Source organism: Agelaius phoeniceus, chromosome 2, assembly GCF_051311805.1.
Source record: "Agelaius phoeniceus isolate bAgePho1 chromosome 2, bAgePho1.hap1, whole genome shotgun sequence".
In the NCBI taxonomy this organism is placed as follows: Eukaryota; Metazoa; Chordata; class Aves; order Passeriformes; family Icteridae; genus Agelaius; species Agelaius phoeniceus.
The window spans coordinates 73,757,377-73,774,394 of record NC_135266.1 but is presented as its reverse complement, the minus strand read 5'-3'; the positions used below and the strand labels follow the sequence as shown (position 1 = coordinate 73,774,394).

Here is a 17,018-nt window from a genome sequence, read left to right as displayed (position 1 = left end):
AGGATAGGCTGTACAAGTTTTTAATCCTGAGGAAATCTTCAAATTACTGGGTTTGGGATATTTCGGGAGTGGTTTTTTTTTTTTGTTTTTTGTAATACATACTCCTTCTGAGAGTCTGAGAGAGCAAGTCAGTCTTTGGCAATCCAGCAATGAAACTATTTTATTATGAGTATCACCATAATTTTATTTTATTTGTAGACTTCTTTAATTCATCTTTCCAGTAGAACTAAGTGCTATGACGTAAACAACACAGGCATAATAATTTTATAATGCAAATTGTAATAACACTGATTCTTATGTGGTTGTCTTCTTCTAGGAGGGAGAAGGTGATTAAGCTGTTGGAGTAGCTCAGTTATGTGATACTTGGGAATTCTTTTCAAATGGATAATACAGATAAAAGACAGCTGTCAAACTAGCAACTGTACTATCACCCTGATAGTCTGCTAGTAAATTTCTGGGAATTACAGCTTCTACAAGTGAAACTCAATGCAGACATAGAATTTTCTCTGAAAACATCTGATGTTTCATCTAAGTAGAGATAACCTCTTAAAATATTGTAGAGTTGACAAGTGGAAAAATAAGTTTAGGTAATTAATTCTACCTTCTTCTAGATAAAGTGTATACTCAGTTAAAGCATTGTAGGTTTTAGAGTGGGATTTTCCCAACTAGTGCTGCACAGTGGATTGTTTGGCAAAGTATCTGATTAAATGATTAGTTGATTAATTTTTAGAATTATATGAAAATACTACAGATACTGAGATAGCCTAAACACAGGTGTGTTAAATTTTGTAGAGGTGCTTACATTCCAGTGTTTCACAATCAATTAGGATACTACCTGATATTTATAGCAATTCCTGTTGTTATTAGGAACAGGAAAAAAATTATGTAAAAACTGATGTGTGATATGAAGTGTTGCTGAGACTTAGTTAGAGTTGCTGGGCTTCTGTGGTGGATGGGCTGAGGAAGGGTTGGTGCACAGTCCCTGTCGTGCTGAGCTGCTATGTCCCCCTAGACAAAGGGAGTTGCCATCAACCCTGTATGAGTCTCTTTGTTCCTGATGTTTGGTCTCATTATTTTTAAAGTGAGAGCTACAGAAACTGTTCAAACACAGCTTTTTTAATAGTTTACATTAGCAACTATCTTTTTTAGAGGCACCAATACTGCTTTTGAAAATAAAATGTACGGAATTTGGGCTCACGTACAGATATTTTTGAAGACAGTGTGAAATCACCCTTTTACACACTCTAGGATTTGTGCTTCACAGAGCTCTTATGTCCCTTTCAACAGCTCTTGATGGAGGCCTGCCATGTTGAAATAATTTGATCTTGCTACGGTGCCTAGTTTGGTTTTGCTCATGACCACTTCTTCTGGCAGTGTCCTTCCTGAGATAAATTCTAACCTGAAATGTCACTTTCCTTGTGGCTTTCATTTAAAGCTTTGTTTGGTGCTGAGTTGGGATATCCTGGCAAAAGGGGACAAGTAAAAAGCAGAACACATCTTAAATACTGCAAAATGCGTGATCTGTAAAAATACTCGTTCACAATTGCAGGAGCCATGTTGTTACTGCAGGAGGATATTCCTTTCCTACAAACTGGGTTAGTGGAAAAGTAGAAGTGAATGTTGGAGGTATTCAGAGATTCCTGGTCCTGAGACACTCTGACATGCTTAGTGTGCTGTGGACAGAAGTTAGAATGGGACATTCCTGGCATCTCAGTGAGCTATGGCAGTTGTCTTTAGGGAACTCTGGTGGCACAGAGGCCATGGTTGTGGCCATGACTGTTCAGGCCTTGTCATCTGATTAAGTAGTCTGGTTTTAAATCTTTGAGCCACAGATGACTGTCTCAAACAAATTTTGTTACTGTAAAAGCTAAAATAATATTTTTTGCTTATAGAAATGAATTAAGGTAAGAGGGACAGCATATTCAATTCTGGCAAGTCCCTTAGGAGATATTTAACAAGCTCCTTCGCTACAGAAGCACCAAATGAAGGCTTTTGGCTATGCTGAAAGAAAGCAAAGTTCTGCACCTCCTAGACAAACACATGGAAGAGCTGGACAATTGGTTCTTGTGGTATTCCACTTGTGGAAGAGTCTCAGTGTAGATGTAGTTTCCAGTTAGTGCTTCTTGGTTGCGTCTCTTCTGAAATTACTGGACAGTTTTAACTTGTTAACCTTGGTTTTGATATTTCTTACAGTATTCTTGTAGCTGAGAAATGGAAAGGTATAACTATGCTTTGGAAGAGATTGTTTATCTTCCATTCCCTTTGTAGAGGGAGAACATTGACAGTGTTAAAGTAATATAATTTAAAATTTCTGTACACATACTGAGTCTTGAAATTTTTGTTTTTCTTTGTGGAGAGATAATTGATAACATGTTACAGAATATCAAGTGAAATCCTGTGCATTGTTCGACAGCAGCGGTCCTTGTTAGATTTTCATTCTTCAGTGTTAATTCCACTGTTGTATCTTTTTTTAAAGAGGTTTGATATAGTTCTTTGAGCAAAGACAGCATTGAGTGGTGCAGATAAGGGGTGATGCAATTTAATGTGCTGAGATTATGAGCACGAGAAGAAGAACGCTTAAAAAGATGTTTCTTATCAACGTGAAAGAATTATCAACCTGAAAAGATTTAAGAATAAGCAAAACATGAGTAACTAGATTGGAGTAGGAGGGAGGAGAATGGAAGGAGATAGTACCTAATATCAGGAAATAGTAGGATAAACTGAAGTTGTATAAGATTGGATTGAATTATAATAAAAGGTTCCTGAGGTGAAGACAAGGAAGGAAGGGGTATGTGTACACATAACTCCTCTTCTCACAGAAGAGGATAGGGTCTACTTTAACAGTAATCCAAGCAGGATCCAGAATTTGGATACATTGCTTCTGTTTTCCTAAAAATAATAATGTTTGTTATGAATCTGGATAGAGCAGGTCATAGCAGTGTGGGTATGGAAGAGGTTTTGCATTCAAATCAGTACAGAGGGAGATGGAGCAGAAAAATCTGGAAGGAATATAGCTCCAGAAAGCTTCCAAGATGTAGCTTGTGATGCTGAAGGCCTGTTGTTATTCTTCTCTAGAGCGGGTAACAATTGAAGTTACTCCAAGATGAGAAAAAAACAAGTTTTGAGTGTTACTTGAAGGACAAAGGTAGTTTAGGAAGAACAGGATTTCAGAGGTAAAACCCTAATTCTTTTAGGGTGGAACAACTACTTTTTATAAAATATGTTAGTCCCTGTGGTAAAAAGGGACTGGTGTTGAGGACTCAGGATTACTTCTGGTTCAGCATTTCTTTTTACACAGCTACTTGATGTAGAAATGTACTGAACTTCCTGTAATTCAGGTAGGTGCTGCTGGTAGAGTTAAGACCACGTTCTTAGTAGCTTACTTGCACTGGGTCTACAGTCAGTCAAGTGAAGCAGGGTTTTCTGCTGTGGCCAACTCTGCTGGGCTGAACCTGGCAGAGATCTTGCATCTGCCAAGAGAAAGAAAGCTCTCTTAACCTAGAACTTCCCTGAGGTAAAGGTTTTGAGGAGCTGCCTGGATGCTTTCTTGTCAGCAATCTTCTCTTGTATGTGTTCAGATCATTTCTTTCTCTACCATTTATGTGGGGGACCAAAATTCAGGGCTCTTAAGATACAGCTTTTGTGTTGGGTTTTGCTTGGAAGCCAGAATTCTAATAATGTAATTAAGGACATGTTATGTTAAGTTAGCAGATTCTCACCTACTTAGTTTTTGTTTGCTTCAGATTTTGAGTTGGAGATACTTCTGAAAAGGGTGTTTCTGAGACAGCCAGCTTGTGAGATGGTGTTAGAACTTCAATAAAGACTGTAATTAATGGCTGGTGTAGCTTGAGCCAGATAACCTGTGCTTATAGTTTCTTTCAAAGTAAGAGCTGTTTTCTCTCCAAGGCACTTTAAAGCAGTAGAGGTTTTTATCTGATCCCACTGTAACTTGTGGGTCTGGTGTTGTAGCAGAAATCTTGAGGAACTTACCTGAGTACAATCAGATCTCTTTGTTCAAAATGTTGGGACTATCAGCTGTCTGTTTTAGGCAGGCTTATACTTATGAACCCCAAGTCCCCAGGGGAGTTAGGCTGAACAACCCCTTAGGATTCTAGTGTTTATATTAGAAAGGTCAGACATTCAGTGCTTTCTGCATTGCTCATTCAGAGTGTGCTGTAAATCAAAGCCATCTTCATGGTCACATCTACAAGGCCAACATGGGTATTACTGTTATGTTGATTCAGAATTTCTCTTGTGCAAGAGAAGACCAAATTGTTGGAGCTTAGAATCTGTTTTGCCAAAGTCAAATACTTCTATCCATACAAACAGTCTTACTCTTTCAGTCAAAACCATAGCATTGTAATAAAATCATATATACTGGACTGCAGGCTACTGAGGACCTAAGAAAGGCATTTCAGATTCTCTTTCTTTGAAGTCACAAGATCTTGAAACTAAACCAGTATTTCCCTGGCCCCATAGATTAAGTTACCTATTACAAATACATAAAAGAGTTTCAGACAAATCTGTAGAATTTTGCTCATGATGTTGCAAAAGGAAGACTTTGTATAGATTCTACTTTAGCAAGTTTCAGTGTTCTGAAAATCTACCATCAACATCCAAAAATGGGTTTTTTATCTTCTGTAGAGGCCTCCTTCAGCAAGAAGACCTGCAGTCAGTGATCTGTAAAAAACCCCATGTTTTCCAGGCATTTAGGTCTTGAGGGCTGGAATTTTTGACTTTTGTTTCCCCTTATTTAATGATCACTGATAATTTTCCATGAGTCACAGAGATGTGGGAGATGTTTGACTGTAGAGTGGAAAATTTCTTACCTGATAACTTTTAAAAATAAAATAGCTGCATCATCTTCAACTTTGCTTCCTGTAGTTCAGCAGCCAAGAAAAATGTTTATTTTTTCCATTCCTTTTTGAAAACTATTTAGCAGATGGACATAGGTTGCCTGGTTGGTAGTAGAAGAGTGTTTCTAAGTCTGTAGTTTTGAAAGTGTGATGCAGCATTGAGTGGCTCTTCTAAGAGACCACTGAAGAGGAGGATACATTGTGGTGCTAAGATATCTCTGGAATTGTAAAGAAGTGGAAAGAATATGATGCTCCATGCAATAATGAGAGATACAGCCAGCAGGAGAAAATATTGGCAAGAAATTTTGCTTTTAATTGGTACTTGTAACTAATAGCTTGCACACACTGTTATCTTTAGGATTGTTATTTCCTTCAAAGCAATGTATTTAAAAGTCCAAATCATTTGCACTCTAAGGATGGCTTCTGGATATGGCACTTTCCATCTGTGCTAGTAATTTTTTTATTCTGTTGTTGAAGAACTTAAAAAACCCAAAGAAGAAACAAAAAAACAACCCCAACAAAAACACTTTAAACCAAATTACCTACAGTGTCTTATTTGTACAATATTCTATAAATGTCTTGTTTTGCCATTACTAGCAAATTTAATTTGTTAGCAAAGCTTGTTGTATTACAAGTTTAAGTTTCTCAATAACCTTTTGTTTTTGGAAGATTCAGTCTGCTGCATTTTCCATTTGCATTCTTGTGCTTTTAGTGATTTAAAAATAGTATCTCAGTTTCACACATATTAATTCTGCCCTAATAGACAACAGCAGAAGTCACATAATCGAAATTACCAAATACATTATAGTATTTTTATATTCTGTATGGCAGAGGAAGTACAGCATGGATCTTGCATACTGAGTTTCATAACTTACCAGAAGTACAGAAGTCTGTATCTGTTAGATTATATACACACATCCTAGCAGAGTGGACACTTGGAAGACTTGAGTTCTCATCTTTGGTGGTGCTGTGATATTTGGTACATCATAAGAGCAGGTGCAGTTCCTTAGTTAAAGGTCTGTGTAAATGTTATCTTGTCCCTCCGGTGTTCAATTTGGAGAGTTACTTCATCTTCTCAGTCTGTTCTCTCCTGTAAAATTAGGACAATTACAGAGGTATACAGTATATGATTTAGGCATCAGCTGAATGGGCACTAGATTTGAGGTCATTTAAATACAATATATTCTGAAAATAGCCTATATAATAGCTACAGTATTCACCTTTTAATGCATTTAATATGGTAGAATGTCTTTCTGATTTGCTTGAGGGAGGATCAGATTATGGAAGAATATAGCTGTCATTATTGCAACCTTGAAAGTATGACTGCACAGTAAATAAAAAAACAAAAACACCCCACCAAAGAAGAAAACCCACCAAAAACCAAACCAACACAAAACAACCAACCAAAACCAAAATAACCAGCATCTCCACCCCCACCCCAGTGTGGGGAAAAAAAAAAATTAAAATATTAATTGCATATAAACTCTTCACAAATTTCATGTGTAATTTCCTGTCATTGCGTAACTGTCACTACTGATCATTACTTGCTTTACTGTTACATTTTTTAAGAAATCCCTCAGTTCTGAGGTAATTTTGTACATATTAGTGTTCTTAAATATTAATGAGTTATTTTAAGTGGTTTGTTGTATTAATATAAATAAAGGTAGTAATAAAATTTAAGTTGATCCATGAAGATAGGTATTTCTAGTAGATAGCATTGTCTGGATCTCTAGCATTTTGAGGATGTGTAACTGAGCAATGTAACTCCAAGTCAATGTTTTTGCATGGGTCTATATTAAAAGAAAATTATGTATTTTTTTCCTGACTGTTTATTCAGGGATTTGATGGAAAAAAATCAGCATAGGGTTTTGAAAAAAATGCAGGCATCACAGGAAACCATAGAGTTGTGCAGGAAAGGTATTTGGGTAAAAAATGTCTTGAAATATAGTATAGATATATATCTGTGCAACCTGAATTTGTCTGAAGCCCCAGTTGTTAGCTGTTGTTGTATTCATTTAATTTTCAATATTTAGCTCTTAACTGTGATATCTCTCTGTGAAAGTTACTTTGTTCCTAATGTTTAAAATCTGTTTCCAGGCTGCAAGCTGCTATATAAACAAGACTTTGCAAGACGGTTAGGACTGAGATGTGTTACTTGTAATTACTGCTCACAGCTGTGCAAAAAGGGAGCAACTAAGGAACTTGATGGTGTAGTGAGAGATTTCTGCAGTGAAGAGTGCTGTAAAAAATTTCAGGACTGGTACTACAAGGCAAGTAACTCAGAATTTTTGACGAGAGCTCCACAATTAAAAAAACCAAAAATGCACATGTGAGGATATCTCAAGGACTGTGCAGCAAATATGGCTTAATTCAGCAAAGCATTTGCTATAGAATAAGCAAATGTATTAAGTTCATAATTTCATTTTTTGTAGATCTTAGAGCAGCATTTCTATCGTCTGATTTTATTAATTCATTTGGCAAGGAAGTCTCGAGTTACAGAAAACAAAAAAAATTAGTATGTATATTTGTTACTTTACAATTCCAATTTTTTTCTCAGTTAATGCCACATTTTTCTTGTCAAAACTTCTTTAATGTGTATTCAGAATGTTGAAAACGCTGTTAGTAGCAGCTGGAAACCTTGAGTTCACTGACATTAGCAGAGTTTTTCTTGTTCCTGTTTTTGCCTCCTTTTTTGCCTTTTCCCTTCTCCCACAGTTTGAACTGCAGAGGCTTTGATTGTTCAGTATTTCCCAGTGGAAAGGATGCCAAAGGAAAAAGCAAGACCAAATGGATTTCTAATAACAGTTTAAATCAAACAGATAGCATCTATTTCTAAGTCTCTGGAAGCTTAACTGCCTTGTGAAGCACCAGCAAAGACTTCACAATGAGAGTTTTTTTGTTTACATTTTTTGAAAGGAAAAGATGAAATTGGACTGGGTTTAACCTGCGATTAGTGCCATGGATAAAATATTTGATCTCTGGTGTGAACGTCCTGGAAAGCTACACTGATAATTTCAAAACAAGAGCTACACTGTGGATGCAGTTGCCAAAAAGACAGTACAAAATTCATCACCGTACCAAAACTCTGCACACAGCCTGGAAGGCAGTAAAAAACTTGAAATGTTAGAGGGCTAGATACAAGTCCTGTAATTCAAGACGATCTACCTACCATAAAAGAACTGAATATGAAGATATATCGGATATTTTGGAATGTCTGGTTCTAGAAATGTTACAGCCACACACTGTAAATTCTTTATTTTGAGTAATGTATGTAGGATCTTATTTGACATTCCTAAAAGAAAACTTCTGAAGACAACAATGTGTTTCTTTTGTCTCACATGAAAATAGGGTGACAGAGCTTGGCTGCAAAGGTCTTAACTAAAATATTAACTTCATACAGTCATATTTAATCTATCGATATGCCTTAAAACATGGGGTGTGAGATTAAATTTATCCCTGTGAAAAAAGTGCCTTCTGGTAGAGAACTTAAATCTTTGGTGTGCTTTAGAAATCTTTTGATGATTCAGCAAAGAATTTAGTCTGGAGGTGTGCATACCAAACTACTTTAATGTGGCTAAGCTTCTGTGGAAGCTTGTGCTGTGATTCAGCTTTGAGACCACTTGAAAACTTGGGCTTCACATTATCTTGATTCATGGGATAAGGTAATAATTGGCCCATGAAGTCTGAATAAATGCTGTTGGTACTGTGTCACAGCAAAGTTAGATCTGATGTCATAAAAAGGCAATTTAAAGAGATTTGCTGGTAACTTTTGATATTTGATAATTTTGATGTGTTAGATACTTCTACTTTTTGAATGTTACACTTGCTAGTGTAACTAGGATTCCAATTAAGAATTGTTAATTGTAATTTTTTTCAAGTGCTTCTTAAAGCCTTAATGCAATTGAGTTTTGGTTAAAAAAGCTTGAGATTTATTACATGGGAAAGACATATAATAGGTTTTGGGAAATTGTGTCTTTTGCTAAAATTCTCTTTTTTATTTCTTTACATCCTTGCTGATAACTTCTCCCACTTTATGGAAGTTGCTCCAGATACCTTAGATCTGGTAGTGCATTGTTAGCTCAGTATTCTTATGTAGCCAAAATAGACAATGATCAAAACATGGGAAGACAGAATAGATAAGGACCATTCTCTGAGTTTGTACTTCATTAGCTGTTTTGTCTGTTAGCTTCTTAAAAGAATAGTTACATGTGTATGAGCTTTGTCTCATTTATGCAATGTCCAGTGTTATTTTGGAGTTTCAATGAATGTATACATGAAGAGAATAAGTAGTAATAACTTAGTAATGTTTTAACACCATCATTGTGTTCATTAAACAAGTGTTTGTCTCCATCTTCTTTGTCTATGTTTTTTTATGGACACATCTTTCTCATGTAATATTATCTGGAAAACATTGTAACCTTTTAAAAGAATCAAGTATTGTGGGAGCACTTCCCTGAATGCCAAAATTCTCTTCTCAGAAAGCCCAAAGAAGTTAACAATAGTAGAAGCACAACAACTCCATTAAAAGTTCATTAGACTTACCTAGGTAAGAGTCCTTTAAACCTAATATGAGGCAGTGAAATGTAAAAGAATAGTTTTAGTCCTGATCATTTGTTGAACAACAGCTGCAGTTGGTGCCAAGTTCTGAGGAAATTTCTACTCTTTAGGTCCCATGCACCTCTGAGACAAGAGGTGAAATTGTGGGTGTCTTGAGGTTAGCTCCTTAAGTTTTCAGAGCTCCTCCTGTAAACTTGCAGGCAATGGTTTAGATGTTAATCCTGAAAATGCCTGGGAAACGTCAGTATAAATCTTAACGTAGCCTGATGTTTGAGGACAGTTTCAATCATTTGATTAATTAGAACATTGAAATTACTTTTAAAAAGAGTATACAGTCCTGAGAACAGCGCAGAAATCTGTTTCTTTAAACACACTGAGAAACATTGGTGACAGGACTGCAGCTGAAGTACTGTCTGGTTCTCCCCTGTAGCCTCACAGGTCGCACGAGGCCACAGTGGAGAATTGATCAGACTCAGCATGTGCAGTGATGGCTTTGTATACAGTGAGGGTCAGGTGTCTGCAGCAAAGAGGAGGTAGGAGGTGGGGAACTACAGTCTGAGGCAAGGAAAAGTCACTGTGGCAGGTGAGCTCAGCAAAGATTGTCAGCAGTGGTAAAATTTGAAAGTGAAGCCAGCATTAATCAAAATGGTAAAGACAGCAAGACAGCCTTGTGGAATTTCTGTTGTTGGAATTCAGCCATTCTCTAGTTAGACATCTCAACCTCCAGTAAGTACTCTTTCAGAACAGCTGATCTTCTTTTATACTCACTCACTCTCTGGGAACAGCTTTTGTTTCCTATTTACTGCAATTGAAGCTGGAATAAACAGCTAAGATTAGGTGAAGTTAATAGCAGTCCACACCATTGGAGAACATTAGGAACAGGTGATGGAGGAATTAAAAATATAAATAAAAGCCCCACATACGGAAATTTTATTTTTTAACCCAAATTTGGGGCAAACATTAGTGATTTATACTAATCACCATGTCCATTTGAACATGTAATGGGAAAAGAAATGTACCAAAAAGCAGTTAGGAGTGGCAAAGGACTTATGCAGTGCAAGTACAGCAAGCAGAGATGGGCTTTTTGGAACACAGAGATAAGCAGACTTGAGGCAGGTATTTTGGAGATTCAGTTAACATTTAGTGCGAATATCCCAGATGAAAACAAATGAAAAGGGGAAGGAAGGAAGGAAAAATCATGAAATATCACAAAAATCTTTAATTCATATTCACTTTCAATAAATTTGATGGTCAGGGAAGTGGGTGAGCAAACAGCAGGAAACTTCAGTGCATGGAATGGTGTATAACATTGACTGTAAACAGAATTACAGAAACAGTAGAATTCAAGTGTAGTAAATGTAGAGATGAGAAGGGAAGCGTCACTGAAAGAATCTCAGATTTCCTGAGGAATAGAAATTTCCATGCAGAAGCAAACCAATTTTTTTTTACCTAAATAATTTAGTAGAAGCCCAGGAGAGACATTAGAATACTTATTCAAAAGCCTAAATGAAAAAGGAAACCAGAAGAGGGAGAGAACAGTTGCAGGAATGAAAGAATCACAGAATAGTTGGGTTGGAAGGGACCTTTATGAGGCTGAGTAGTCCCAACACCTCTGCAATGAGCAGAGACTTCTTCAGTGAGAGCAGGTTGCTTGGAGCCCCATCACACCTTAAAAGTTTACCTATCTATAACCTCTCTGGGCAACATGTTCCAGTGTTTCACCCTCATTCTGAAAAACTTCTTTCTTCTATCTAGTCTAAGTTTATATCTTTTTTTTATATCTAATCTTAAACTGACCCTCCAGTTTTAAACCATTTCTCCCTATCCTATCACAACAGCCCCTGCTGTAGGAAGGCTGTAGTTGCTGGATTTGACAAGATTTGACCCCTTTTTCTTTCTTTGAAGGAGAGAAAAATGAGCAGAAAGTGGTGCTTTGATAGTCAAGCAGCGTGCAGCAGGTCAGAATAGATGGGCTTTTCTGTACGTGAGTCAGCTGTCATTCTTAATCAGTGTTAGGTGGGTTTGAGATTTAAATTTAGAGTGAATTATACCTTTTTTTTTTTTTTTTTTTTTTCTCCTACTGATATTTCAGTCTTTTGGTGGCTTTGGAAGTTGCATCTGCCTTAAAGGTGTGAATTCACGGCTTTCCTGAACTGGTTAAATCTACGCTATTTTGGCAACATTCTATCTATCTACCTCTACATTTTACCTTCTTCCCCACTCCCTTCTGAGAATAAAGCTTACTTTCTCTTTTGTCCCACTGAGGTGATCTGCAGAGGGAACTGTGGATCAGCATCAGTGGAAAGTCCAAGTGACAAATATAACAAAAATTGAGGGAGGATGGGGATGATGCAGTGCTGTAAGCCCTCTGACCTTGTGTGCCCTACAGGTGCATAAGCACTGCTGCTGCTACCTGCACTGAGAAGAGAAATACCTGCTCTTCCAGGGCCACCTGATGCTTAGTGTGAGGTGATCTTGAAGCTGCAGCTTCAATTGCTCCCAATTTATGCTGGTTATACTGTTAGAAAAGAGCCTCTCTACGTATCATCTTTAAATACTTGAAAATTACAACTGAGAGCTTAATTTCTTACACTGCTAGGGGATAGTACCACACTGTTCAAATACAGAGAAGAAACTACACATTTAATTATTTTTAAAATTGGAACTAATTGGCTTGTTCATACTTTTTTGGAGTCACAAAAACTACAGTTGGACTTCGTTTTGTTTTGTTTTGTTTTTTTAAGCCATCAGAGCCTCATGCATAACTGCAATGTTGTGTATGGTTTTATGTATTAATGTTTTATGTTGCATATATTATAACTTCCCTCTTCCTCTCCTGGCTATATTATTAGGTTGACTTACTTTGGATTGCTGAGCATCTTTAAAGTTTTGAATTTTTTAAGGTCTGCTTTAGGATAGAGGTTGCAAGCAATACCGAGGCAAGCTGTAGTGCAAACAGTTATTTGCTTACTGGACGATGTGAAATTGAGGCTGCCACTGTTCAGGTAGTAATTTATAGCGTGGCAGATGAAATGCAGTAGAATCTATTCTGGAGAAGAACATTGCCTTAGTGATGCCTCATTAAATTAACATGCAAGTTCATGAAGGATATATTGCTGAAATGTTTGAGTTTCCAAGTTACATGCTAACTAAATTTTGGGGGAGTCCTCTTTTTTTTTGAGAGAAAATGTTGTTTATAAATCATAGAGAAACTTGGATGAACTATAGAACTGTAATTTAAAATTGTTGCCAAACTACTAAAACAATGGAAATATAAAAAACATTTATGCTGATTTCATACCTAGAGAAATTATTCTTTTGGTGACTTTTTAAAACTTTTGATTCTTTTTTAAAACAAACAAAAAAAGCCTGCTAGATCTTGAAAGTAGAAAAAATGGCTTGTGTTTGTCCTCAGTTCAATAGAGTCATTAAGGAGCCTAACACTTTCTGCTTTTGTTTTGCAGAATGCTTCAATGAAATTAATTAAAATTGATGCACAAAATTATTTTTTTTTTTCATGACTCTTTAAAAGTGAGCAATTTTATTTTTTTCTTTACATAGTGACAAATTACTAAAGCAAAGCAGATTTGTTCTGGCTGCTAACCCCCAGTAAACAGTTGAAAAGGAAGGGAGCTTAACTGTTGTTCATGAGCGAGACTTAACTGTATAGTGGTACTGAATCCTCAGTACTCTTAAAAATGTAGCCTTTTAAAATGTAACAATAATGTCTTCCCAAGGCCTGTTTAAAAATGTGAAATCTTCCTTTGCATTAAGGCTGTACGGTGTGACTGTTGTAAGTCCCAAGGAGTCCTGAAAGAGAAGGTGCAGTGGCGTGGTGAGATGAAGCATTTCTGCGATCAGCACTGCCTGCTCCGCTTCTACTGCCAGCAGAACGAGCCCAATCTGGCCACCCAGAAAGGACCTGAGAACCTGCACTATGGTAGGTGCTGCTTCAGGGCTAAGCCAGAAGCTTCCTTTCAATGAAAAATTGAAAGCTGCATGAATTATCTATTTGTTGTAATAAATTGCGTTAGGTGTTATCCTTTTCTATGTTATCATCAGAGCTGTTTTCAGCTGTTATCATTGAGCTGTTCTGGGTTAAGTGTAGTTTTAGTGCTGTATCATCATGGGAAGAGAAAATGTTTTCCTCTTTTGTTGTGCTCCAGTTTGTCATTATTTACTGTGTGGAAACGTTTCTCAAAATGCCTTTTGGTCACAGAGAACAGATGCACTAGGAATGAAAAAAAAAAATTAATTAAATGGAATGAAAGGAAAATAAGTGAAATGGAAATGAAAATACAATGAAAGTATCTAGACAGGAGGAATACATTGCTTTTTTTTCCCATTCTGTTGGCAGTAGGTACTGTGTAAATTTGCTCATGGGCACTGAATACATGTTTGTGTGGTTTAAATGGGAAGTCAGGCAAAGTTCAAATAAACCAGCTTTTAAATTAATGCAATTATACCAGCTCAGCTACTTTGTATAGCCATTTTCATACTTGAATGTTTTGGTGTTTACTTTTCTGAAAGAGGCTGTATTCACATCTGACTAGAGCATTGATTTATCATTTGCCTTTGTGTAAGGCTCAATACTGGAGTGTTGAGGGAGATCAGTAGGGAGATGTCCATGAAGGAAAAGTCTTGTGTGCAGTTCTCACCTGCAATACGGTTCTAATGAGTTCTCTTGATTTAATGTTATATTGGTGACAGGTGTTACCTTGAGTTGCTTACTGAAATTTGCTTTGATTTTGAAAAAGGGAAAAAAATTCTAAAAATGTTTCCTTGTACTTTTAGATCAGGGCTGTCAAACTCCCCGGACAAAAATGACAGTAAGTACATATATTTAACACACTCTTACATCTAACTCTGTGTGTGTGTGTCTCTCTCTCTCTCTGTATATATACAAAACATAATTAGATGTACTTAAAATGTGAGATCCCAGTGAATTAGAGGGATGCTATTAAAAACCAAAAATCAGTGTCTTTGAATGATCCTAAGCTAAATTTATAAACTTTTTAGTCTTTTTCATATCTGTAGGTGAAATAAAAATTTCAAATATTCATACTTCCTTTTCAATGTCTTCTGGGAAACTAAATGATCAACCCTGTGTTTTACATCTATAGTGCATATAAATGTTGCTTAAAAGTTGATCAACACACTGTGTGTCTTACTCATGTGTTTAGAATAACTAGTGTATTTATTGAGTATAGAAAAGGAAGAGCATTTCACTGTCCAGTTGGAATATTAAGGTGGTAGCTCAGCTTTAAAAGGTTGAAAATAAATCTTCAGTTCTTAAATTTTGTCCTTCCCAAGGGAAGAATTCTCCAGGTGCTCAAGGTCTGATTGACTTTGTTACAGAGTAGGGAAGCAGAGCCTTTTGCAGGATCAATGTCTGGAAGGGTGGGGATCATCAGTGGAGCAGCAGCCTTCATCATTCTGAGTTTCAGTTTTTCTCAGCTTGTCAAAAATACTATTAATATTATTTTCTGTTAGCTTAGTGTTTTTTGTTTGAAACTTAGTTTTGTTTTGATTTATTTGTTGCATGGAAGGTCTGAGAGAATTGCCTTTTAAATGCAAATAGGCATCAAAGGTAAATCTTAGATTTAAGTGAAAAAGTGAAAGTTTTTGATGACAATATAAATACATTTATGAGAAACATAAAATTACTTAGGTAACTAGAGACATCAGACAAGCTAAGCTGTCATGTTAAAAACTTATAGTATTTTATGTTTAATGATGTTAATTCAGTCATGTAAAGATCATGTCAAAGCTATGTGTGATACAGTATTTTTAAAATATATTTTAGGGAGTGTACACCTGGTGGAGCATATTGCTGTTCTCAGGACTGGGCTTTCTTTCCTTATCTAAATGGACATATGGGGCTAGTCTTCTTATACATTACCAAATAAAACTGAGAGTTTGTTTCTCAAATCAGGTTCTAAAAGTGGTAGTAGGGTACAAAAGCCATGTCTGGAGCAAGAGGTTTTTTTTACCTCTTGACCATAAGGATGCAGTCTGAACGTTCCAGGATGTTCCCAGGTTATTTATTGTCACCGTTGCAAAGCCAGCAGGGGGAGCTCGAAGCTCATACTTTAGGTAATAAAAAAGTGTTCAGAGAATTTTCATTCAGAATTTTTTTTTTTTTTTTTTTAAAAAAAAGGTCATCTTTGGACTATGGCATAATTCAAGAAGGTTAGATCTTGAGCCTAAAGTTTGTTCATGCTGCTCATAATTAACTCTTTTTACAGCTAAAATTACTTTTCATGTTATAAAATTGCTTAAATGGCTCTTTCACTTAAGCACATTGAAAAACGTGTTTAGGGTACCTTCAATTAAAAAAAAAAAAAAGGGAAATGAGCCAGAAGTGCTAGCCCTCCTCTTATGATCCTGGCAGTGGCAGCTCAGTATTAGGAATGTAGAATAGCTTGCAATTTTAGAATAGTAGTTGGTGCTGCTGTTGTTGTTGTGTTGTTATGTTTCTTTGAGCTTCCTCTTCGGTATCTCATTTATGAAAAGTATCAGCTGATAAATTAAGTCAAGAACTTTGTGTTGGAATCAGTGTGGTGCAACAGCACCTTCTCTTATTTGCTTGTCTGCAGGGCTCAGCTCCACCACCTTCTCCAACACCTAACAGAGAAATGAAGAACAAGGCAGTTCTTTGCAAGCCTTTGACAATGACAAAAGCCACGTACTGTAAACCTCATATGCAGGCAAAATCTTGTCAGACAGGTAACTCCTGAACTGTGCTAGAACTAATTTCCTCATTACAACTTTTTCTTAACTATTACATATTGCAAATATTCTGATTTTTTTTCTCACTAAATGGCAGGTGTAAAATATATTTAAATACCTGGCAGTATTTGCCTTTTTCCTTTTTCTCTTAATAGAAGATGAGTGGAAAAAAGAGTATGTCCCAGTGCCTATTCCTGTACCAGTCTACGTTCCGGTGCCTATGAATATGTACAGTCAAAATGTTCCTATTCCTGCCGCGGTTCCTGTTCCTGTAAGTGAGACTCCAGCTTCATTTTAAAATTGGCATCTCTTCACATGCTTGTGTGGGACCACCTTGGGCTGCTGCTTGTTCTCCTCCTGGTCCATCTAAAGGATTGCAGGGTGCTGCAGAGCTATTTATTGAAAATTGGAATGAAAATTGGAATTTATTGAAAAAGCATTGGAATCCCACAGCGGCACTTGATTCCTGATTGTTCTTTAGGACCTGTCTGCCTGCTTCCAGTATGAACATCTTGTGCCACTGGGATTTTTAGGAGCAATTCTGAGTGAAACTTCTGCTTTTGCTGAATATGCTGAATAAGCCTTTAACAGCAAGGTTTGTTCTTGTAATAAGGAAACTGAAAAGGTTGTGTTGGGAATGGATGGCAGAGTGGGATAAACAGCAGGAAAAAACAAGCCACTAAAACAAGATGTTGATTTGTCCAAACTGTTGGTCTGAGGTTACAATCAAACAAGTTTGAAGTTCCAAAGACCTTTCTGTTCTTTCTTTGACCAGCTTTTTGTCTTTTTTTTTTTTTCCTGTATCCTTTCCTGCTATCCCTTCTGTTCCTAGCTCCTTCATGTTGGGTTTTTAACCTGTCAGCATTTTGCTCA

At 36.6% G+C, this 17,018-nt stretch overlaps 1 protein-coding gene across 8 annotated transcripts in view; it reads left to right on the top strand.

The window, feature by feature from the left end:
* The window catches only part of ZMYM2 (zinc finger MYM-type containing 2), an 87,390-nt gene that overhangs the window by 54,048 nt on the left and 16,324 nt on the right, over positions 1-17,018 (top strand). For 7 of the 8 annotated variants that reach the window (XM_054654150.2, XM_054654142.2, XM_077173901.1 and 4 more), the window contains 5 exons: positions 6,954-7,126; positions 13,188-13,353; positions 14,208-14,242; positions 16,013-16,142; positions 16,301-16,416. In XM_054654150.2, the coding sequence (XP_054510125.2) occupies positions 6,954-7,126; positions 13,188-13,353; positions 14,208-14,242; positions 16,013-16,142; positions 16,301-16,416 (620 nt within the window). The remainder of the gene's footprint in view (positions 1-6,953; positions 7,127-13,187; positions 13,354-14,207; positions 14,243-16,012; positions 16,143-16,300; positions 16,417-17,018) is intronic. The other variant, XM_077173904.1, reaches the window with a different exon arrangement.